We start from the raw sequence: 26,467 nt of genomic DNA, 5'->3' as shown, positions 1-26,467 counted from the left end.
TCAGAGCGTCATCCAACATTCCCTTTAAAAGCAGGTGCGCAAGTTCCATTATGGATTGCTATTATTGTGGCGTATTTACCAGGCGCACCCCAGGAGCGGTTCACAGCCGAGGAGACTGATGTTCTTGTAAGAGCAGTGAAAGACAGAGAAGTTGTGTTGTATGGGGATGGGAGAAACCCACCCAGAATACACCACAATGATTTCCGTCATCTCATGTGTTAATATTTTTTTAGTGTAACAATTTATGATATGCAAAAATAACTGTTGCATCTGTGTAGATTACATGAGCAAAGTGTATGCGCGTTGTGCACGCTATACATTATGGTCAAGCATGTGCCCTTAAAATAGCATAATGAACAACGCGCTACGCGCCACTGACTTTAGACTAGGTTTTTTCTGGTCAGTGGCGCAATTGTTTAATGGAACAGCAAAATAGCACCAGGGATTGTTTGCGCCGGAACACGCCTCCTTTTTTGCGCTGAACCGCCCAGGGAGCGCAAGTTCATTCACTAGTTTAGCGACGTGCTTCTGTGGAGGGAAAAGCGCGCTTTGCGCGGGTGCAAAATAGGAATGACACATGCGTCGGTGTACAAAGTCAATTGCGCTGGGTGCAAGATAGGGCCCTGAAGAGGCATTTCTAAGTAGTTGTGGGGGCATTCTTCACAGAAAAAAACATTTCTACAGATGAAACATGACGCTAATAAAAACATGATAAAGACAGTGTTGTGGAAATTGCAGTAATTTGCAAGAGACAACTTCTCACTTTGAGCACACGAATGCGTGTGTCGTTTATTTCTAAGCAAAAACAGAATAAAAGTATAATGGCGCTGACCGGCGTGTTACGTCATCACGCATTCCGATCATTTAAAGGGACCACGATCCCTGAACAGTTATGCAGAACACAGTGTACAGAACTACACTTAACAATGGTGAATTATGTCTGTAACATTCACTACAGTGTATTATTTGTTTGTGGTTTTCATAACAATAAAGGGTTTTTACACGAGAAATGCTAAGCAGGTGTAGCGATTAGCTTAATATAAAAGGCTACAAATAATATATTTCAGCAATATTATATGGCCAAATAACACATTAGGTCACAATTGGAAGTTATTACAAACATTCGATGATGGATTAAAGTGAGTTTTGAGTGAAAGCGTAGTATAAATCTAATAAATTCTCTCATGTAGCATGATGCTACAGTGTGCTTGAATGGTCACGCAGCAGCCGTTGGGTCATGTAGTGTGGACAGAGATCTTTCCTAAAACACAGTGGAAATGCCAGTATGGACGAGTAATGTTTTCATTTGAAAGTTGTCATGAAATTAAAATGTACAGTTCTCATTTTTGTAGTGTTTATTATAAATTATTTATCTGTGCACTTCATTATTTTTTTTTTATTAATGTGGCCTCATAATCTTTAATCAAATATGTTAAACTTCCCTCCCCCCCACCTCTCTTCCTGTCATGTGCTATAGTGTGAGGGCGGGGTTATTGGGGTCGGTCTCGTTTCTGCCCCTTGTTTGCAACGCCCAGCTTCCAACGATCCAATTAAAGGTGCTGTAGGGAACTTTTGTAAAAAAATATTTTTTACATATTTATTAAACCTGTCATTATGTCCCGACAGTAGAATATGAGACAGATAATCTGTGAAAAAAAATCAAGCTCCTCTGGCTCCTCCCAGTGGTCCTATTGCCATTTGCAGAAACTCCATCGCTCCCGGTAAAAAATAACCAATCAGAGCTGCGGTCCGTAACTTTGTTTGTGTTCAAAATGTAGAAAAATGTATATAATAAGCGAGTACATCATGAATCCATTTTCCAAACCGTGTTTTCGGCTTGTCCTGAATCACTAGGGTGCACCTATAATAAGTGTTTATATTCGGACTATTTTAGATTGCTTCGGGGGTACCGCGGCGGAGTAACCCTGTATCTTTGTGATTCTTCATAGACATAAACAGTGATAAGTAGTCCGGCTACGATATTCTTCCGCAAGACGCAAGCAGTTCTGTTTATTAACCGCTAGAGCGTCAAAAGTTCCCTACCGCAGCTTTAATTCCCGAAGAATGAAATCAAGCCCCGCACTGCCATATTTTCTCATTTCAGAAGCTGTGTCAATCGGATATACGTCACAATAGGAAAAAAAGGACAGTCTCAACTTTAGTTTCAAGCTGACTTTAAAATGCCTCAATTGTGAGCCAGAAACTTTGTTGATCATAACCCAAAAAAATAAAACGTCAAAATAAAATAAGATATGATTTTAGCGTTTTTACTCATTCCACCAATGGATAAAGGTTATTTTCAATAAAAATACCAAACCTGACTTCCTCCACATTGAAGGGTGGGAGGCATAAACTAGTAGGTGTGTTCGACTTGATGCGACTCTGTGCAGATCAATCAGTTTGCGACATCAAAGTACCGCGAGAGCTATAGAGAGTAGGCTGCTGCATCTAATCACTCTTGCGGTACTTTGATGTCAAACACTGATTGATCTGTGCAGCGGCCGCTTCAGGTCAGGTCACTGCTTCAGCCTGCAGTTACCCTTACTTGCTTGATTTAGGCACATCAAACGTGCTGCGTGCTTATTGGCTCACTGATGTTGATGAGTTTAACCCCATAGGTATCGGAATTTGGTACCAAACGGCAAGACATTTTTTGAAAATGCAGTACCCATCCCTACAAATTAAGCATTTGCAGTGCTTTTCTGCAAGCCCTTTTAGTGCGATTTGCTCGATGTAACTTTCTGATTGGTGGACTTTTCTGTACAGCATCATAGGTAGTGTAGTTTTTCGCCAAAAATTCAGCTTTTAAACACGATTATTTAAAAATAAGTTAAAAAAAATACACTTTTAGCATCGATTAACAACCTCAGAATACACAAACCTTTTAAGGTTTAGTTAAAGTTATTGTTAAAAATCAGTTTCCCCTATGGAGAAAACGAATGGTGGTTTTACAGCACTCCATTCTGGTGGCTGCTAGGACATTGCAAGGGTTTCAAGGTCAGGGTCTTTCACTTATTGATGCCACCAACCTCTAATATGCGGAAAAAATAGCTTCTATATGTGGACTTTGTATAACGATAATTGCTATTAATATTATGATTAAAAATGAAATATTTTAGTATTTTTTGCTTTTAAATTTTACAGAAATTTCCTATGCTTTTCACAAAGCCACTATCACTCTTTAAGTAGCCCCCTGTTGTAGGTGGATCATGTTATAGATAGACAGTTAGTTCCTATAGTTTCTTCATTTTAGGTTTAGTGCCTTTTAAACTTCAAGCATGTCAGCCAGACTTGAGACTTTAGGTGGTAAGCTCCTGCTTAGCGCTCTTGTCAAAGTCAACCTTTCAGCCCCATAATGCGATCTGTCCACAGCCAGCAGCTCCTCAGTTTGCTTCCATGCATTGCATTTTTCCCTCTGACTGAGTGTTTGGCTTATATCAGTGTTTTTCAGTTTCTAAGTTCTTACTGTAGCATTATTGATTTGTCTCTGCCATCAGTGAAGTCAAAACAATTTGAACATGGGGTTGTTTATTCTGTTTAGTAGCCTTTAGCGCGAGGCTCATTTGTGTTTGTGTCACTGCTTTGTCTCAATCCTGGCCACATTTTCAAAGTGTCACTCAAAACTAATAAAAGATGGGGAGGCTGTCGCTGTTGCCACGTTACAGGATTCTCGTCTTTCTCTCAAAAGCAACAGGGGAGTAAACACTTGTAGAAGTAAAGCAGACAGCAGATTTTCAATCTCTGAATTAAATAAATCAGGTTTCCGAGTTGGACGTGCCTTCCGGGGCCTGCTTGGAACAGTTTTTTGAACGACTACAGCAGAATGATGAGAATAAGGGGTTTAAAGTGTATAAGTTTAAGGCCCTTGTTTCACAGGGCTGCCCTGAACCCTGTGTGCAAGGGCTCTGGGGAACCTTGAGGAATTTCTCTGCCTGCTAAATAACTTCTGTCAGTATGGAGCGAGTTAAGTGTGTCCAGGATTAGACAGTGAACCCAGGGCAAGAATAGAGTGTGTGTAGCAGTGTTGGAGAAGCTACACTAAAGCTACAATTAACACAGTTTAATTATTTTAAGATAAAGTGAGTAATTTCAGTGCCACTAGCATCATCAACTGATAAAATAATAACTGTTTTCAAACAGGTTTCCTGAACACTCTGCCCATTTGCAATTTTTTTGCAATGTCTTGTGAAAAAGAAATGAACTCAGTTGTATTAAATAAGCACTTGTAGTGTACTAAAAAAAAAAAAATATATATATATATACATGTATATATATATATATATATATATATATATGTATATATATATATATATATATATATATATATATATATGTATATATATATATATATATATATATGTATATATATATATATATATATATATATATATATATATATATATATATAAATGTTTAGTTATAATTAACAATTTTACAATTAACAATTTTAAATAAATAGTTTTATATTTTTCCATTTTTAATTAGATTGTCATTTGCAATTCTTTATGGTCTTGTAGTTATTTCCCCTTACTTAATTCATTAAGTACTCATTAAGTTTTGTACCTTTGACTTTTTGTAATACTACTACTACTACTACTACTATTACTACTAATAATAATAAACATATGTGGATAGATCATTCACAATGAGGTTAATTTTCATTTCATGTTAACTTTACATACACATACATTTAAACAAAATATGACTTATACAACTAAGAAAAGGATGTTAACTGTTGTGGAAGGACTTAAATTCTCAAACTAATGAAAATATTGTTGATGCAGTAGCAACGGCTAGACTGCTTTCAGCCAGTCACTCCCCAGCGCTGGTGTGTTTACAGTATGCAGGCTGAGACTGTATAAGAGAAGTGTGAGATGACATTCCTGGGTTTTCTCTGCTGGTTTGTTTTCACGGTCATGAAGTGCCGTGGTCTGAGGGGCCCCTGCAGCTGCAGCTCTGTTTGTGCCATGCAGCTTCACACCTCACAGGAGAAACCTGTTCAGACTGGTCAGATATGAAACAACAACACTAGAGGGGCATGTTTCAGACGTGTCTCTGGAGCCAACACCACTGAAGCTAGAGAGGGGCTTTATCACCAGCCAGTGTCAGTCACAGACTGTCTGACACTCTGAAATCAACCATGCAGGCACTCATATATATGTGGGCTCTCTATGACACCAGATTAATATTTTAGTTGAAAACAACACCATTACCGAAGGTTTATTATTGCTCTTTCTGAAAGTGATCGCTTGAAAGAAAATCAGTTTGTTCTGCAGAACACAGGAGAATATATTTTGAAGAATATTGGTCACCAAACAGTTTTGGTTACCATTGACTTCCATTTTATGAAGAGAAAACAGAAGAAAAAAAAAAAAACCTTTTGACATTTCTCATAAGATCTTCTTTCATGTACCACTGAAGAAAGAAAGTCATGAAATATCCTATAAATAGAGTTCTCAGTTTTTATTTAAATATTCATTTTGTCTAAGATGTTTTTTCTCCTTGAAATTCCTTAGGATACATAAAAATAGAAACAAATGAGAATTTTTTTTGACACATACAGTTCAATGATAGACGAGAAATCTGCAAATGTGCAGCACATGATTAATTTGGAAAAGGACTTTATGAATGAATCATATATATGTAATTATTTACATTACATACATTAATTTACATATGAATGCGGTCAGTTATTTGAAAAATGTCATAAGTAAAATATGAATATAAATAAGATTTAATATGAATCAAATAAAACATTAAGCACACATGCATAGATATAAAAAATAAATATATTTGAATAACTATATGCATGTCTGTATAAACCTTATCATCTTGGCTCATGAATATTAATTAGGTAATGTACCCTATCCATAAAATATTTATGTGGCTGCCTACAATTTTTTTCTTCACATGGCAATTGAAACTCCTAAATGTAATGATTAATCCTTCAGAAATTTAATGAGCTAATTTTTGAGTTCATACTGAAATCTCTTACTTTAGATTTTCAAACATTGATATTTTAAAACTCTCAATAAAACATGTTTTTTTTATATATATATATATGCCCATGGGGAAAAGGAAAGAGCAGCTTTCACACAGCTCTTGGCTTTCAAACTCGTCTCACACCCTAGGTTTTGCAGTTGTCCGGACTAAAGAGGCTTATTATTCTTACTCGAAGTGAAGAAGAGAAAGGCGAGCTGGAGGGTGGCTCAGCTGCCGGTGATCACACCACTCTGTCTGTCACCTCTGGCTGGACGTCCTGCCCTCCTTTCTCTCCACTGCCTGGGTGGATCTGTCTGGAGGAAGGGCAGAGCAGCCCACAGCAAACTGTCCGTCGTCTGTGACGCTCAGCTTTTTTTTCCTCCTGGAAACTGCTTTCTCAGCCTTGGCCCATTCACACTGCGTAGTCACAATTACAACTGACAGATTATAGTTCTATGTGCCAGGTAGCTGAGAGCCGTAAGGAAAGTCATGATCTGAGAAAGACACCTGCACCCAATGTGTTAATTCCAACGATTGAATGGTAATGAAAAACTCAAATGTGTCTCCAACTTGAAACTTGGCTTGACTCTAGAAACCAAGACACATCTCTGGTATGGTTGAAACACAGAGCAGATGTGATGTGTAATTCAGGGCATTATCAAGAACGTCAGAAACCCTTCAAAGTAGAAATCCAGTTTGACTCACTTCCAGATGGGAGACTGTGGTGACATTAACACAAAGCTGTTGCCAGCGGACTGCAGAATGTGTTTGGATGTTCAAATGTGATCGATTATGTGTGCAGTGCAGGAATCTTCTCATATGTGTTTCCATATGTGTGTGTTTAGGGGAAGATGTGCATGATATAACCAGTTCCATCTGCTTCCTGAACACAACACTCCTCTAGGAGACATACTGAGAAGATCCACATAGCCTTGTTATAGTATTTTGATCCTGTATATACTCAGATATGTAAATGTATTTATTTATTTTTTCATTTATTTTCAATAATGCAAATTTAGGGCCTTATCATACACTCTGTGCAATGCAACGCAAGGTGCAGCGCAAGTGTGTTTGCTAGTTTCAGTCCAGCACCATTTGCATTTTCCCGTCCAGTGCCATTTCATTTAATTATCAAATGCATTTGCGCTAATTTTTGCACCCATTTTTTTAGGCGTGCTGGTCTAAAAAAAGAGGTGTGTTCAGACGCATTGGATTGAAAATAGACTGCGCCATAGACCAACTCAAACCTGGTCTAACGTCTGGCGCAATGTTTTTTCTTTTTCTTCAAAGACAGAACGTCAGAACGACAGAACGAGATGAAACAGAGCTGCTCGTGTGCGAGCAAATAGATAGCCTAATTCTGATACATGCGATGACTATCCATTATGACATGTAGGCATTTATATATATATATTAGGGGTGTAACGGTTCACAAAATTCACGGTTCGGTTCGATACGATTCACTGGTGTCTCGGTTCGGTTCGGTACGTTTTAGATACAGCAAAAAGAAAAAATTGGCAGATACATTTCCTTGATTTAAAAAAAATATATTTATTAAAACTAACAAAGTATGTTTTTTTTACATTGAACAATGATGGAGCTATTCTTTACCCATCTTCTATGGTGTTTTCTTAGTAGCATACTGTATAAAACAAAAACAGCTCCTTATAAAAATTTTTTTAAAATTTTATATTATTGTTGTAGTAGTTATGAACAAATACAAAGATGTAACTTTTTATATGGAACTCTATAACTCTTTATATTGAGTGTGTTTTTACTCAATTGGTTCTCTATAGGGCTTTTGTTTTTTGGCACAAAGCAGGAATTACGGTCTGGCTGAAATTAGCTCGTGAAGGAATATTGTAACGGGGCTCAATTACATTAAGCATATTCTTAAAACCTGCGTTTTCCACTACAGAGCGCGCTCGCTCACTCAGTACGCGCGGCGCTGGACCCTGGGCTCAGCGTTGCCCTTCAGATACAAGGCGATTTGGGCTGCACTATGCCAAGAGCAAAGTAGGTGGAGTTTTCAAAACTGCCCGTGCATACGTTCTATTTATAACAGTTGTTCTATCTAATAACGTGCAGGCCTGTTAATTGTATCGTACTGCTCAGGAAATTCCGATACAGTACAGTACTAGTCCATTTTGATTTCCGTGCTTGCTCGGATGCCCCGATCGATTGGTAAAGTGCACCCAAACACCAGACCTGTTGGTTATTGGAGGATCTTATATTTCTGGTCTGTTAAACGCATTGGCCATTTTGCAACGAGCCTTCAGCGCGTACTGAGTGAGCGTGCGCCTGACTGAGTAGCCTATATAACATATGGTGTTTTTTTTTCTTCGGGGGTGTCAGGGGCGTTGCCTGTTACGTCGTTTGGGTTATTGAGCTACCTTGTTGAACGCATATCATTATATTTCACAATTTTTTATTTATTTTGCAAATATAATTAATTAGTCCAACGAACCGTTCGGTACATAATGCGTACCGCGTACCGAACCGAAAGCCTCGTACCGAACGGTTCAATACGAATACGCGTATCGTTACACCCCTAATATATATATATATATATATATATATATATATATATATATATATATATATATATATATATATATATATTTGCTTGCACACGAGCAGCTCCGTTTTATCTCGTTCTGTCGTTCTGATGTTCTGTCTTTGCGCTTTCAAAATTCCTTCGTGTAAATAGCAAATCCGTCATGGCATGAGCACAACTGGCTCTTAAAGGGAATGGAAGATGAGACTCTGATTGGTTTATTGCACATTACGCCCAAAAAAACGCCCATTACTCATTAAGAGAATAGGGACAACCCGTTTAGACCATGTGCCCGTGCGCACCAACCATTTTCCGTTGTTAAAATAGCAAAAGTGAATTGGGACACGCCTGCGCCGTGCGCCTTACACTTTGCATTTAGATCGTTAAAATAGGGTCCTTTAAATACATGGAGGTTCATGACTGCACACAAATCATAAATACTTTTATGATTTTAGACAAATACTGTATATAGAGGGAAAAAATCACTAATTATATCTCTTGTATTATAATTGTTTACCCAAGACAGCAATGAGATTAAATATTTTATTGTTTTATTTTATTTTATTTAAAAAAAACAATGAGATTAAATAGGTTAATTAATGATTTAAATGTAATTAAATTAAGTACATATTTGGTTGTTTGTTTCTTTGTTTGTTTACTTTTTTATTACTCTAGTTTATTTTTTTTATTTGTACACTATTATTTATATACTCAGATAAAAAGCTACAAAAGCTGTCACTGGGGCAGTACCTTTTCAAAAGGTACACTTTTGTAGCTTTTGGGTTCTAACCGAGCGGCAACCTCCCGCTCTCTCTCGTAAAGCCAATAAGGAAGTGACTAAAACTGCAATTCATCGACTGGCCGCAGAAGAGAGTCAGTCCCATAGACTCCCCATGTTAAAATGCCCAACTTTAAAGGAGAAAAAAACATGTTTACAGCCTGGTTCAAAAAATGATTTTGGTCTATATTGCTAATTTTGTCATTCATGACTGTGAGGCGGGTGAATTTTTCTCATCAGTTTAAATTATATTAAGCCTTAAAGTTCTGCATAATTAAGGGCGTGGCCACTTGAGTGACAGGTGGATTGCCGCTGCTGACAATGCCATTGCGCTAGGTGGGCGTGGCTTCAGCAATCAGCTCCTGCCTTTTTGCCCATTTTCGATTATCCGGGAGAGTCGCGCGGTGATGCGCTGCCAAGATGGCGACGGCTCTACACACTTTAGGCTTCAAAACCGCTATTGAGGAGTCTATGGGTGACGTCATGGACACTATGTCCATATTTTTTTTTTACAGTCTATGGTTCTAACATGTACACTTTAGGTACTAATATGTACTTTTAAGGTGCCAAAATGAACTCTTTAGGTACAAAGGTGTGCCTTTTTAAAGGATACCGCCCCAGTGACAGTTTTGTACCTTTTTATTCTGAGAGTGTACAATTTATACTTGTTTTATAACTGTTTTACAAGACAAACATTCAATGGATTATTTTATTTTAAATAATTGTTGGAGTTCCTTCAGCTGGATTCTGCTTTTATGATTTCAAGCATTCACATAAAAATAAATTCAATCTTTAGATTTCATTTTCAAATAAAAGATCACCCAAATCCCACAAAATTCATGGGTATTCATGACTATTAAAGTGGCAGTATTTATAGCTGTTAGATTTTCTTCATTCACTCCATTGTACGATGTGGCGAACTGAATTTTGGGACCTTTCGGAGTGTGGGCTACTAACCAATACCACCCTCATCTCTTCTCACATTCCAACTTCCTGTCAAAAGCAAAGAGTACAGACAGACTGACAAAGAGCAGATCTGCAGATGCTCTGGAGGCCTCAGAGAGTCAGAGATCCACACAGACAGAAAAGAGCAATGGGTCAGTGTTGCTTTTGTTTATCACGGCATCTATCAGCAGCTGTCAGTGCTGAGCACATTAATCAGGTTAGCTTGTGGGCCGTCTGCAGGGGTCTGACTGCATCAGGCAGGTGATGAAGGCCTAGCTCTGTTCTCATTTGCTAAAGTGTGCCGCCAGTCTTTGTGTGGACACTGGGCCCTGAGAGGCCTTGATTGGCAGGTCTTTTCACAGTCTTATTCTGCTGGAGCTACAGAACGTGCTCAGTCCAGCCCTGTGGAGGTATGATTCCCCCCGTCTCCGATAAGAGGGGAGACACAAGGTCCTGACAACACATTTATCTCTGCTTTGTAATGGGATCGGTCTCTCCCTGTAGTGGTGCCGTCTCCCCTGGCAACGACCTCTCATGAAGGTCAGTGTAGCTGAGAATAAGAGAGCAAGTTGCTCAGAATAAAACATGTCACCTTAATAGTGTTCAACATAATGCAGTCAGTGTTAAAGAGTTAGTTCACCCAAAAATGAAAATTATGTCATTAATGATTCACCCTTCAGTCGTTTCAAACCCATAAGACCTTGGTTCATCTTCAGAACACAGTTTAAGATATTTTAGATTTAGTCCGAGAGCTTTCTGACCCTCCATTGAAAATGTATGCACGGTATACTGTCCATGTCTAGAAAGGTAATAAAAACATCTTCAAAGTAATCCAGAGGGTCAGTTAGAATTTGTTGAAGCATCGAAAATACATTTTGGTCCAAAAATAACAAAAATTACGACTTTATTCAGCATTGTCTTCTCTTCCGTGTCTGTTGTGAGTGCATTCACGATGCTGCTGACGTGTTTTCTGGTGCGCATAACAACAAAGATAACACGTCAGCAGCGTCGTACATCAACAGTCACAGCAGTAGCACTCACAACAGACCCGGAAGAAAAGACAATGCTGAATAAAGTCATAATTTTTGTTATTTTTGGACCAAAATGTATTTTCGATGCTTCAACAAATTCTAACTGACCCTCTGATGTCACATGGACTACTTTGATGATGTTTTTCTTACCTTTCTGGACATGGACAGTATACTAGTGTTGGGTGATATGATTATTTTTCAAATCGTCATATCGTCAGCCCGTGAGATTGACGATACACAATATTATCGTGCCTGGGTGGAGCAAGAGAGATACTCTTTGTTCCTGTCATAGCATAACTATTTGGTGTTTTAAACCGCGCAGGTGCACGAGAGAGAGCCTATGGAATCACCATTAATCGAAAAAAAAATACTTTCAAACATACTGATAAACTAACGTTAAATATAAAAATACTGTATTTAAAACAGCTTGTTCAAATATAGTCTGACGCAACTGTCATATCACGCGTCCTGTGACAACAAGTCCTGCTCGAAGTTATCAGTCTAAATGTTCTGTAAAGTCCGTAAACGGTGAAAATCAATAGTAGATTTCATTTAAAGTCCAGCAGTTTAACACTAATATGGGGCATAAATGAACACATTAAATATAAAGTATTTAAAACAGGTAAGTTCATATGTTTGGAGTAAGTTGAATTGAACTGATGCATCAGTCATACAGCGCTCTGGACCGCACGCTTTATGATGAGACTGACGCACCGCCACAAAAACAAGAGATGCATTCTAACATAACTGTGCCATTAAACTCAGTTAATGAGGGCTCGTTTAAAATATTGCACATATATAGGCCGTTCAGATTACTGGTTAAAGTGCAATGAAATACCTTATGTCTGCAGACGATGTACGTCTGTCTGGGATGAAGACTTTGTAACGGCCAAAACTATGTATTTTGCATGCATCACATTATAGTGCGCTGTGCATGAAAATAATAACAAGGCGGCAGAGCGAACTTTCATCCATAGTGGTTCTCACGTAGTCCTTCTACATCATCACCACATAGTGTGTGTTGTAAGTGATCAGTCTTTAAGAGAAGGAGAGTGAGAACCACTATGGATAAGTCCGCTCTGCCGCCTTGTTATTATTTTGTCTTTAATTAATTTGTAACGCCAAGAAATAGTTAATCTCATATGTTTGAGAAGAGCGCGATGCCGTGTAGCAGCCATTAAATGTGTGGGACACCAACTCCATTTCTTATCGACAGAGAAATCTGCTTATGTCAATATCTCTGACTGTCGTCGATACACGATACAATCGTCTATCGGCACAATCCTACAGTATACCGTACACACAGTTTCAATGGAGGGACTGATAGCTCTCGGACTAAATCTAAAATATCTTAAACTGTTTTCCAAAGATAAACGGAGGTCTCACGGGTTTGGAACGACATGAGGGTGAATAATTAATGCCATCATTTTTTAGTGATCAGTTTTTTAGTTTCTGGCTCTTCTGGAAAAACTAAACAAAACATTTGTACTTTCTCAGTTGTTTCATCAAAACAACAAGTTTAAATATATATAATATAATATAATATAACATAACAAGAATGAAATGTATTTCAGAAATGTTCAAATTAAATATAGAAAATATATTTTTATAATAATATAATATGATATAATATAATATAATATTAGAAAAGATTCAACAATAAAAAATAAAAAATTCAATGTTCAAATTAAATATAGAAAATATATTTTTTATAATAATATAATATGATATAATATAATATAATACTAGAAAAGATTCAACAATTAAAAATAAAAAATAGCAAATTCAAAATATGGGTGCAAAAATTAATGAATCAAATTATTTTTCAATAATTATTATATATAATAATGTCATTTAAATATGCATGTGGGTTCACGTCTGAAAACATCCTTGAACAAAATTATGCTTTTTCAAGACTACAGTGAAATACTTAAATTGATAATTTCTGAACTCAAACATCTTTCAAAACATTCAAAGACTAAATTATTTGAGCTACTTTCAAGATCAATTTTATATTCATTACTGTCAACAATTTGAATGTATTTTTATGTATCCTATAACTTTCTAAGAAACTTATGAGGCAAACATCTTTCAATCTTCTGAAAGAGCAACCACTGAGCAATTAACCCCCTCTGAGAGCACACAGAGTACTAGTGCTTCATACTGCTGCAGTACACAATACATAATAAAGGGTTCCAACACCAATAATTATAAGTCGGTTTTCCTGTTTGTGCGGTGGGTATTCAAGACATTTCTTCAGGGCATAAAGGACTGGTGTGCATTTTCATTAGCTCATCTGTATGCAAATTCAAGATCAAACAGAGGCCCCTCCCCTTTATGCGAATAGGTCAAACCAACTATGATACCTCTTACTGATACATTTTAAATGTATGTCAAACCAACTATGATACCTCTTACTGATACATTTTAAATGTATGTCAAACCAACTATGATACCTCTTACTGATACATTTTAAATGTATGTATAAAAAACTATTTTTTTATACTTTTAGAGAATTCTAAAAATCAATTTGCAGAATTAAACATTACCGAGTCCATCTTTCATGTTTTTTTCAAATTAAATGTCCTGTTTTTATTATTGAGCTTTCTAAAAATTCTGGTTTGGTGACCGAGTTGCGGCTGATCACTACGGAAGTTCTAAGCGGCCGTGCATTATAATTTTTTTTCCTTTTTGTTTTCTCGTTATAACGACTTCATTTTCTCGTTATCTCGACATAACGAAAGTCGTTTTCTCGTTATAACGACTTATTTTTCTCGTTATCTCGACATAACGAAGTTCGTTTTCTCGTTGTAACGACTTATTTTTCTCGTTATCTCGACATAACGAAAGTTTGTTTTCTCGTTATAAGGACATGACAGTTTTACTGTTGCTATAGTAACGAACTCAACTTTGACAGGCATTTGATGGACAACCATGCAGGCGCTCTTACTGTAGCCTAGCCTATATTTCAGCAAATTTAGTTTCGCCTAGGTAATAAGGTCTACAATACTGTATATAAATAAAGGCTGATCAATCACTGTTGATTTTTCCAGAGACAGTACAACGAACGTTTTGTTTTTGTAATTAACATGTTTAAATGGCAACACCGCGAAATTAGAGCTGCTTGGATTAAACTCACTTTTCATTTTCCCTTTATTTGAAATAAAATTATATATAATTTGTAGTAGTCATTATATGATGTGGCAGATATCATGTGTGTTACAAGCTTCTGTTTGAAAAGAGCGTCCATGTGTAGGACTACGTGTAGTGTGTGTGTGTGTGTGTGTGTGTGTGTGTAGAAAAAAACGATTACAACATTATAGAACAAAACTGAATTAAATTTGCCTATGGATTTTACATATACATCACATTTCTCATCAATATGGTTAACAATAAAGATTAGTAATAAGGAAAAGAAGCACATCAGCCTACATCGTTAAATCCCGTCCTAATGTAGATAAACAGAATACACTGATGTCAACCTTGGTTTTGATAAGCAGTTATTTTATGACACAGAATGCGTTGGTGAAACTCATGCATATAGCGGGAACTTAATACACAAAATATTCATATTGATTCAAGCATTTAACATTTATGAATTAATTAAATGTCAGTAATGAAGACTGCACAAATTATAGCGATCACGAGGAAGGTCCGCGTACAGTAAAGTGGATAGTGTACAACACTCCATCAGTTATATTCAGGTCTTTAATGCCACCTGCTGGCGCAGTTTTGTAACTTCTTAGAGAAAATTAATTCGTTATAACGAGAAAACGAACTTCGTTATGTCGAGAAAACGAGAAAATGAAGTCGTTATAACGAGAAAACGAACTTCGTTATGTCGAGATAACGAGAAAATTAAGTCGTTATAACGAGAAAACAAGAAGAAAAAATATTATAATGCATGGCCGCTTAGAACTTCCGTAGATCACAGTAAAAATCAGCAGAATAATTGACAAGATAGCAGAGGATTTAATGCAAACCTGGCACTGAAGTGTCTCTTCAGCTCAGCTGTTTGAACGAGATCACCTGACCATAACCCTTGCTGTCCAGTTACACTTAGGAGTGTCCAATTCGGCAAATACTTTAACTGAACATTTTGTCGATTATTTCATTCATTCGTTTAAAAAGATACATTCAAATAGGAAATACCATTACAGTTAAATGTAAACTGTTACAATATGAAGCATGGATGAAATGTTCTTTTGTTATTTTTACTTTCTGTTTCAGCTTTTTATTCAGCTTTTCTGGATTGTCTACAATCAGATTTTAAAATGATGTTATAAGCTACTGGGCTTTACACTTATATAAATATGTTTACTACATTTCAAAATAAGATTGGTTGGTTTTCTTTTTGTTGGTATGTAAATGACATTTACAGTAAGTGTTTGACCTCGCTATGAACCTGCTGGATCAGAGGGTGTTTAGTTTCAGTCAGTGGAAGCAGATGTGAATACTTGTGATATCTCACATTGATGCAGTGCTAATGTATCAGAGTGGGTAGAGAAGTTTAATTGTGTTAGACTTCTGATGAGGCAGCCTCATGGGAAAGCGCCGTTCGTTCACTAATGTGTGTGCCCGTCAGCAGCCGGATGCTTCTGGGAAACCGACTCAAAATATAACCTGTGCGCACACTGACATCCATCTCTATAGTTAGGAGAGATGAAGAGCTCAGTAGTTAAGAGGAAATAGATGAACTTGTGGCAAACCCACAGCATTTTACAAGACAATTACCTTTATTCTCAAGTCTTAATTTGTAACTTGTACTTAAAAATCTATTACATGATGAATTATTATTGTCTGTCTTAATTCTTTAATTTTCAAATGTTAAACCATTGAACTTTTATTTTGATGGAAAACCGCTGGAAGCCCACAGTGGTTCTTTTTCTTCTCTTTTGTTGTGTTTTGTTGACATGAGAGATATATCTATAGAAAGCCTCGTATGTCTACTTTTAAACTAAACAAGTGCTGCCGAAAACAAATATTCTGTGATAAAGTAATCCAAATGAAAACAACGCGATATCCGTTTTTCACTTCTCCCTTCATTATCTTCTAATGTGACCCTGCCCCCGAGCTGAACGCTCTTTTCAGATTATAATGAGATTATAATGAATTATAATTATATTCTGTATATATAATGTGACCCTGCCCCTGAGCTGAACGCTCTATTCAGATTATAATGAGATTATAATGAATTATAATTATATTCAGATTATAATGTTTCACTGAAGCACGCGCCTTGAATACACCCATAGAACAGAGGACAACGCAGCAAATAGCTCGACACGGTGTTCATCTTCAGTTCTCTCTTCACAGCAGTTCAGTCAGTGTACTGTTTGAGTAAATGAATTACTCCGGGATATTGGTTTGTTTTAACTCAGAGGGAGTGTCAGCCACATTAAAAAAGTTAACAGCTTAAGTCATTTGTGAATTAATGCTTATTGGAGACGGGAACCGTTTAAAACGATTCAGTTCGATTTGGTGAACTGTTTCAAAAAGATCTGGTTACATCGAATGATTCGTTCGCGAACCGGATTTCACAAACTGCTGTGTTTTGAACTCTCTCTCACAACAGACACAGAAGAGAAGACAATCCTGAATAAAGTCGTAGTTCTTTTTTTTTTTTTTTTTTTTGGACCAAAATGTATTTTCGATGCTTCAAAAAATTCTAACTGACCCTCTGATGTCACATGGACTACTTTGATGATGTTTTTCTTATCTTTCTGGACATGGACAGGGAGGGACAGAGAGCTCTTGGACTAAATCTAAAATATCTTAAACTGTTCCAAAAATAAACGGAGGTCTTACGTGTTTGGAACGACATGAGGGTGAGTTATTAATGACATCATTTTGATTTTTGGGTGAACTAACCCTTTAAACATTTAGCGAATGAGTATGTGCCATGTATCACCATAGATGAGGGATGCCTAATGTTATCACTCTTTAAATTAAATGCAAGTCATTATCAATCATGAATCATCAGTTCTCAGTGCTGTGTTTTGCCACAAAATGCTGACTGAATTTAACTCTAATATTAACTTATGTTGACTGAAGAATCTACTCTGTGATCTTCATTCAGTAGTTCAGAGTATGTAACCAAACACAGGAGGTCTGATTAGTTTTGGAACCAGCTGCGAGGAAAGCATTTAAACTCATAATAGAAGATCTTGCAGATCGCTATCAAATATTTATCCTTGCATGTAAGGCTCATGCAAAATGTACACGCTTGGAAAGGTGACATGCAATTCTCAGTGTGACTCCTCCCTGAACTATGTCATGTTATGGCTGGCAGATTTCTCCTTTAGGTGCTTCTTAGACAGCATATTTATAGAACTCCAGGACAGAAGACTGGAGCTCAAACAGCTTTCTAATTTGGACAGAAGCCATGTTAAGACTGCACGAACCTTGAGATGAATATTTAATGTGGTCAAATTGTATCTTTTAGTGAAGGGTCAATAGAAATCAGATTGGCACCGTTTCCTGATAAAAATGTGTACAGGTATGGCTATTTATTTCCCCTCGCTGGGTTGGGATCTTTGCATGGGTTTGCTGTTTACTGCTGCTAAAGCACACTCTGCTGTGAGATCGGTCTCTTTGTTTTCTTCCCAGACCTTCCCAACTCCAGATTTATCTACTCATACCCAGCATTAACAGCATCTGTAAATCGTGCTCAGCACTATTTGCTCTCGACAGGCCTAAAAACTCTGTCGCAAAATGGAGGGAGCTGTTTGTCCATGAGCCTGTACATTTCTGGAGCTTTTTAAAGAGCTGCCTGCCGCCTCTTAGACACCAATAAAGAAGAGTATCCAGAGTTGAATGAACAGTGAATGAGCTTCAGTCCAGCGGGATGGAAGAGACCTTATACACACTCAAATTCTTTTCTCTTCTTGACAGAGGTAAATGGAAGTTGGGGCCTACTTCATGGTACTTTGGGGGCCTTAGGGGCCCATGATTTGAGGCTGCTATTTTTTGTTTCAGCGTTTTTGCCCTTGCTATAACTCCTAGCTCCTTTGCCCTTGCTATAACTATGTGTGTCTGCTTTATTTGGAAATTCTCATCACCCAGTTGTTTGTGTGTTTTCATGTGCCTCAACACTAACCTGTAATGGTCATGTTACAGTTGTAATTCATTTTGGAAGCTTATTTCCACCACAGGATAACATTTTTAAAAGTTAATTGCAACTTCTTATCTCATAGTTCAGTTTTTGTTTTCTTGCAGATGCAAATTTATATCTCACTCATTCTTCCTTTTATTGTCAGAATTGCATGTTTGTATTATCAGAGTTGTTCGTCATAAAACTTGCAGTTGTGAGTTTACATCTTGACTTTTTTCTCAGTATTCCAATTTTACATCTCGCAATTACCGGTAATAACTTACAATTGCAAGATATAAACTTGGAATTCTGAGGAATAAATCTGAATTGTGAGTTCACTCACATATGCACATTTACATCTCACATCTCGCAAGAGTTTTTTTCCTCCAAATTCTGAGTTTAAATCTCGCAATTAATAATTTGCAATTGCAAGATATAAACTCTAAATTCTGAGAAAAGTCAAAATCGTGAAATTATAACTTTTACGTCCAGCAATTCTGACTTTTTTCTCTAAACTCTGAGTTTATATATAGCAATTAAAAAGTTGCAGTTACAAGATATATAAGTCAAAAAGTCAGTCAATTTATAACCCACAACTGTTAGAGTTCATAACTTAGAAGTATTAAACTTATTGTTTTAATTCTGGGGTTACATCTCACAATCAATAAGATAGAAATTCTCAGTTCTTAAAAAAAGAGAAGAGAATTGATATGGACTCAAAATTCTGAGAAAAATAAGAAGAATTGATTAATAAAAATTCTATTGCAATTTCTAATATTTTTATTCTCTAGCAGAAAAAATCTTTTATAATTTGATAATGTAGACAATAGTGGACAAACAGTGGCAGAGCTGACAATCTGTCAATTGAACGGACTGTCCCTTCCGATAAAATAGAGTCTGGCCAATGAACTCTACTGGCTCTGTTGATCCAAATCTCCAGTTTGAAGCATGTTCTTGTGTACTGAGATAGAGGCCCAGATCAGGCCACCAGAATGGGATGTGTGTGTGTGTGTGTGTGTGTGGTAGACCCTCAGTTTGTGTTTGTGAGCTGTTTCTGTGAGGTCCAAGCTTATGGCACTCACTGGTTCCCATGTAGCATTTACACCAGTGTAATGAATCACTCAACAAATGTTGCTCTTGGACTAACTGGCTGGAAAGGACATAACAGAGGAAGAATGTAACAGCACGGAGGGTTCACATTGCCACCAAAACACATTGCCTGAACTGTACTCTAAATTATGATTATTTACATCACTGGACCCTGCTGAAATGACCAGTTTAAACCAGCATGAATTCTCGAGCCCGTCCAGGTTGGTTCATGCTGGTAAGAGCTGGTTTAATATTGGTTTATCATCCATTTAACCAAAAATTACAGTAAAACAGTGATATTGTAATATATTAAAAATAACTACCATAGAATTCAAAAGAACAGTTTTCCATTTTAATATATCGTAAAATGCAGTTTATTCCTTTTGGTGGGACAGCTGAAGTTTGAGCAGCCATTATTCCAGTCTTCAGGCTCACATGATCCTTCAGAATTTTTTAAAGTTTTTTTTTGATAAATAGACATTTTGAAATAAAAGCATTTATTTGAAATGTAAACCTTTTGTAACAATGTAAAAGTCTTTACTGTAACTTTTGATCAATCCCATTGACCCCAAACATCTGACAGTGGTGTAAAATAGTAAAATATACTTATGATCGATATTAATATTATTTCCCATGTTTTTTCTCTAAATGCACAAAAAAAAAAAAATTAATAATTTTACATGCACCAACAGAAGTTACCTATGTGTATTTTCACAGCAATATTTACATCATTTCATTCCTCATACTACTCTGCACTGCATGCCTTCTCCCATAATAACATCATTTAAACTTGAACCAACTTTAAATTTCCATTAATGCATTTATGTATGTATTAATTTGCGAAATGGTTACATAATGAGTCTAATACACTTTTACTTTCACTAATACCTTCACCCACTTTGCATTATTGAATTAATGACCCTCTAAGAGTTTATTTTGCAAGAAAAAAAATAGTTGTCCCTTTATTGTAAATATTTTATACTGTATGTCCTCTAGCCATACAGATGTATAACAAACTATGTCTAGATTTTTTTGTCTTCTTCTAAAAAGTACTTAAAGGACAGAAATACCCAGAACGTTTCCTTTAAGAGTATAAAAGCTGCTATGTTGTAAAAAACCTGATTTTGTAAATAGTTTATAAGGGGATTAAAATCCCACAGCATGCTCTGTGAAACCTTTCTGTGTGCTGTTATAAAGCAGAGCCTGTGGAGATGAATGAATGCTGTTCTCTGTTCACTCAGAGCCAGCGGCTGATAGCATCTCTCACCGCATGCTCTTTCACATTAAGAGAGAGTGAGAGCATGGCATGTGTGTAACGGACTAATGCCAGACAAAGGAAACCCCATCACTCCTTTCTCCTAGACTCTCACAAATACATTTTCATGCATGAGTCTTTATGTTCATCTGCAAGGGATCCACAGATCTCTGTTTTGAGCTTTAGTGGCAGTGATTTTAAAGCTTTAATAGAAATGAAATTATGTATGAAGGTAGACTAAAGTCAAACTTCAATGGTTAAAAAAATAAAACTTTATAGTTAAGCAAAGTATAACACATTTCAATTTGATTTCAATTAACAATAATTTAACTTACATTCACAAAATCATTACATTCAGTTTGTGCTTAAGTATATTATTTTTATAATAGTACTCTTTGCTTCGCCAAAGTGTACTTCTTTTTCCAGAAGGTAGATATTAAAGAGATCTCATTTGTGATTTATATTTCCATATGAAGCCGGATGCAGATTTGGCAGAGAAACATGTAAAAGGAGTAGCTACCGTATCGAAGGAGAGGGAACTGTGATTAAGTGGAGACAACTGTATTAAACAAAGTGCTCAACGCTTCGCTCCTCATTATGTGAAGTGATGAACTAGTGCTCCGATGAGCTCAACTGAACAGTTTCAGGGCTAAAAACATGAGGAAGACTTGAGGAACGTAGCTGATTTAAATATAGGACTCTGTTTAAACGTAAAAAAAGAAAAGAAAAGGAAAAGTTTTTATCAGAAATGTCTTATTCAGTCCATGACTTTTCCAGGACCTCGGCTAGTAAATCTCTTTCAGGCATTATTTAAAATCTCAAAGTGATGAATACATTTAGAGATCTCACATCACAGATTTCACCCAGTTATTAGTACACCATCATTTCAATGTTTAGGGGGCAGTAATTTTTTTAAATCATTATCTTACTTTCCAAAAAAATATTAAGTAGCACAACTATTCCCAACATGTTTGAGAAAAAATGGTTATTGAGCCAATAAGTATTTTAGAATGATTTCTAAAGGATTGTGTGAATATATTGATATAGAAGTTATTTTAAATTGTAATAATATTTCACAATATTACTGTTTGACTTGGTGAGCATAAGGGACGTCTTTCAAAAACATTTGATATATCAACTCAATCAGTCATTCAGTCAAACTAAAATATAAAATAATATATATAAAATTTAATATATAGACCAATATAAAATTCCAGCACCAAGCACTGAACAGCAATATTTACCTACAGTAACATTTTTCATATTATTATTATTATTATTATTATTATTATTATTACATACATAAAATAATTTTAATACATTAAAATCCCATTCAGGAAATTTAAATTAATTGTAATTAAAAGTATATAGACACACACACACACACACACATATATATATATATATATATATATATATGTGTGTGTGTGTGTGTGTGTGTGTGTGTGTGAATTAAATTTATGCATTTCTCCAAAGCGACTTACAGTGGTAATCAAACCCACTACCTTTTGCACTGCTAATGCAATGCTCTACCACGGAGCCACAGGAACACTTTGACCTTGGTGCCCCTCTTCATCTCCCTCTAACTTCCGTCAATACAACCAACATGAGGAGTTTTCAGCAGTGATGATATTACTGTGCCGAGGTCGAAGTGCTTCGAAGTGCTCTTCCGTCATCCATTATAGTCATCATTTTTTATACGCTTCGAAAATCGCAACGTTTTATTTTGTGCCACCATACATACTCGTGTAACTACTCATGTAACTGTTTTTAAATAGGGAATACATGGAAGTGTTTTGTAGCTTCTAAATTCATCCCTGTTTGGATCCTAAGGAATGAATGACGTTAGCATAGTGGTGCCGCGCTCTTCAGCGTTTGAGTGCATGCACTGAGACGGGAGAGGTACGTACCAACTCGTCTAAGTTGAGGGAAGAAGACCGGAAAAACGGTGGCATTTTCCTTTAATATCCTAATTTTGACCCAGACAATGTATTTTTGGCTATTGCTAAAAATAAAGCCTAGTGACTTAAGACTGGTCTTGTGATCCAGGGTCACGTATAAATTATGAAGGCCTGGTTGAGTGCTGATGGGATGGCGATGGGTATAAGTGTCCCATCAAAAATGCCAATTACTCACTGGACACACGCAATGGCATGGAAGCCTTGATGTGCCTCCATCACTTTGTGCCTAGAGAAAGACATGTAATCACGGAGCAGGATGTTTGACGGAGCAGGATGTTTGTGACTGAGTGAACGCACCGCCATGCCGAGGCCTTATTCAACCCATATCCATCCCCAACCACCTCCAGATCACTACCAACAGCTTAAAAACGGAGACCAGCCAGCAGCTGAATTTCGGGGTTTAGTGGGAAGCTCCGTCAAGTTTGTCTCAACAAAGTTGGAACAACAAGATGTGAAAGCTGCTGAATTTGCTCCCGTGGCAGGCATTTTTTTTTTTGGAATTGTATCTTTTGATATGGTAGCTATTCTGACCCGATAATGAAATCGTGCACATACACTAGGCCTAACTGGCTCCGCAGATGCAGCTGTCTTTGATTTTGGACCATTTTTTACTTTCTCGCTGCCATAGTTTGACCAAACTCCCCTTCACATTCATTCCCTTTAAATAGACTCCTAATTATGTGCTGATGTCCTAATGGTTTGCCAGCCGATGTGCCTTTGCATATTATAATGGAAAAACTAAAAACCATCAGTAGGCTATAATGACAGTTTTATTATTTACATAAAACACTTAATTTAATTGAAGTCTAATTGAACACTGGGTGTATTACAATTTTAGAATAGTAATATTTATTTGGTTTTACACTTTTTCTTGCCACAGAATCGTATTGACTAAAATATGAAGAAGCTTTTTGGGCAATGGGCACTAGCGGAGTGAACTGTGAACATCGATATTGTATACTGTAGCTAAAGAGTGGTCCAGAGGAGCGGTACGAACCAATGACTCACAGAAGGTATACTTAACGAAGAACATTTCCTGAAACACGTTTTAACGTAAAAGTATAACTTACGAACGACGTAGCATTAAGAAGGTCCGGGAAACGCAGTTTAGATAGTTTGGACTGATTCTTGAAATTTTTTTTTTTTTTTTCTTGTTCAATTCTATATATCACCTTCAAAATTAGAATTCATAAATAGTTGAACCACCCCAGAATTAATGTAAAGTCATTCCTCTGGACTTTATTACTTTGCCAGGGCTGAGGAGCAGAGAAATCTGAGACTTAGAAGCCTTTCAGCACCACTTCCTGCTTACAGACGAGGTTCCTGGCAGTTTCTCCACTTTAGGGACACCAGGGGAACTCCAGAAAGTGTAAACACTTGTGTGCCATGACTATTTTTCAGCACCATCAGTTTCATTTACAGAGATTTGAGGGTAAAATGTTCCCTTGGGTTTTAGATGGGGTTTTTATTTTTTACCTCTAAAGAGCTGCTTTTGAATCTCTGGCATAGAAGGGAGATAATTAACTTAAAAAAAAAAAAAGTCAAAATGAAATTAAAACAGACCATATTTGATAATGATGTGCTTATTGTGCATGATTCCTCAGTGCACATAATTGTCTTCAATTAATCAAAATGCAATAACTTCCTGCCTCCACCTCTGAAGCACATACTGTAGATCACACAGACAGGGAAAATTATTTTAGCCTACAGGCAAATAGCTTTAGACGTTTTTCTTGGTATTTCAACATTTCAAAAGCCTTGCCAGTATACAAAAGTAATTGCCATTTCATATACTCACTTTGCACAAGAATTGCTTAACACTTTCTGTTCATGGCGTGTAGTTCATAAGCAGAATATCAAACCAGTACTGTATGTGATAATGATTTTTTTTGTAATTATTCTGATTTCTTCCTCTCCTTGTCTTTTAAGGTATACCACGGTACCTGAGTCAGCCGGAAGCCGCATCAGTGCGGATGGGTGACAGTCATGTGCTAAACTGTGAGGTGAATCCAGACCTGGTGTCTTTCATCCGCTGGGAACAAAACAAAGAGCCATTGAAGCTGGACCAGAGAGTCTTCACACTGCCCAGTGGTGCTCTCGTCATCAGTAACGCCACCGAGGCAGACGCAGGCCTGTACCGCTGCGTGATCGACAACGCTGGGCCCACCAAGACCAGTGAAGAAGCAGAAATACAGATACTGCCTGGTACATATTCCATACTACCATACAAATTCCAATTCCATACTTGGAATCAAATCATCAACTATACTCTAATGTATCAAATTAAATTATGTCCATGTGTTTGTTTTTTTTTTTTTTACTAATGTAAAAATCTTTATCTTCTATTTAATATTAAGACTAATTTACAAATTGACATTTTGATAATAGAATAATAGTTAAGTCACGAAAATTATCCCAGTTAAAAAAAACATGTATTTCATGGTAATTTTAATTTGGCATTTTGTTTGTCGGTAACACTTTAGAATAAGGTTCTATTAGTTAATGTTAGTTAATGTATTAATTAACATGAACAAACAATGAATAATACATTTATTACTGTATTTATTCATCTTCGTTAATGTTAGTTAATGAAAATACAGTTATTCATTGTTAGTTCATGGTAATTCACAGTGCATTAACTAATGTTAACAAGCACAACTTTTGATTTAAATAATGCATTAGTAAATGTTGAAATTAACATGAACTAAGACTTATAAATGCTGTAGAAGGATGGTTCTTGCTTAGTTCATGTTAACGAAAGTAGTTAACTAACATTAACTAATGGAACCTTATTCTAAAGTGTTACCTGTTTGTCTGTTTGGGAAAAGACAATTACCCAGCATTTATAATGAAAAGGCCAATTCCTCTCCATTCCTTTTTTTGAGAGGAGAGAGATAGTTTTAAAATAGAGTTTAAATTGAGAGTTTATTCTTATATATTTATTTAAATTATATTTAAATGTTATTTATGCTTTTTGTCTATTTAAACATCCTTTTAAACAAATTATCTTGGGGAGTAAGAATAACATTTGTTATATATATATATATATATATATATATATATATATATATATATATATATTTCTTACCCAACCTTTTGTTATGCAAATCAGAGGCCTAAATTGTATTAAATTCATGTTTAAAAGGTTTCTTAATAGAAAGTAACTTAATAGAAAATATATATTCTCTAAAAACATTTTTTATATTATATACATATATTCGACTTGCTGCAGTTCAAACCGAGCATCAGAATGAGGAAAAAGGGGATTTAAGTGACTTTGAGCGTGGAATGGTTGTTGGTGTCAGACGTGCTGCTCTGAGTTTTTCAAAAACTGCTGATCTACCGGGATTTTCACACAAAACCATCTTGTGACTGGTACTTGTGACTAGTGACAATAAATGGCTACTACTACTTTACAGAGAATGGTCTGAAAAAGAGAAAATATCCAGGGAGTAGCAGTTTTGTGGAGGAAAATGCCTTGTTAATGTCATAGATGAGAGGAGAATGGGCAGACTGGTATGAGATGATAGAAAAGCAACAGTGACTCAAACACCAAGGCATGCTGAATACCGTCTCTGAATGCACAACACATTGAACCCTGAAGCAGATGGGCTACAGCAGCAGAATACCACACCGGGTGCTGCTCCTGTCAGCTAGGACAGGAAAAAGAGACTACCATTCGCACAGGGCCACCAAAATTGGACAATAGAAGACTGGAAAAACATTGCCTGGTCTGATGAGTCTTGATTTCCGCAATGACATTCAGATGGTAGCGT

The 26,467-nt window shown here is 36.4% G+C and overlaps 1 protein-coding gene across 15 annotated transcripts in view; it reads left to right on the top strand.

Annotated features, from left to right (window-relative positions):
* Positions 1 to 26,467, top strand: part of LOC128016545 (neogenin) — a 150,111-nt gene that overhangs the window by 66,400 nt on the left and 57,244 nt on the right. For all 15 annotated transcript variants that reach the window (XM_052601143.1, XM_052601142.1, XM_052601144.1 and 12 more), the window contains exon 3: positions 24,621 to 24,896. In XM_052601143.1, the coding sequence (XP_052457103.1) occupies positions 24,621 to 24,896 (276 nt within the window). The remainder of the gene's footprint in view (positions 1 to 24,620; positions 24,897 to 26,467) is intronic.

This window comes from Carassius gibelio, chromosome A7, assembly GCF_023724105.1.
Source record: "Carassius gibelio isolate Cgi1373 ecotype wild population from Czech Republic chromosome A7, carGib1.2-hapl.c, whole genome shotgun sequence".
NCBI lineage: Eukaryota > Metazoa > Chordata > Actinopteri > Cypriniformes > Cyprinidae > Carassius > Carassius gibelio.
The sequence above is the reverse complement of the archived record's forward strand: the minus strand, read 5'-3'. Positions and strand labels throughout refer to the sequence as shown.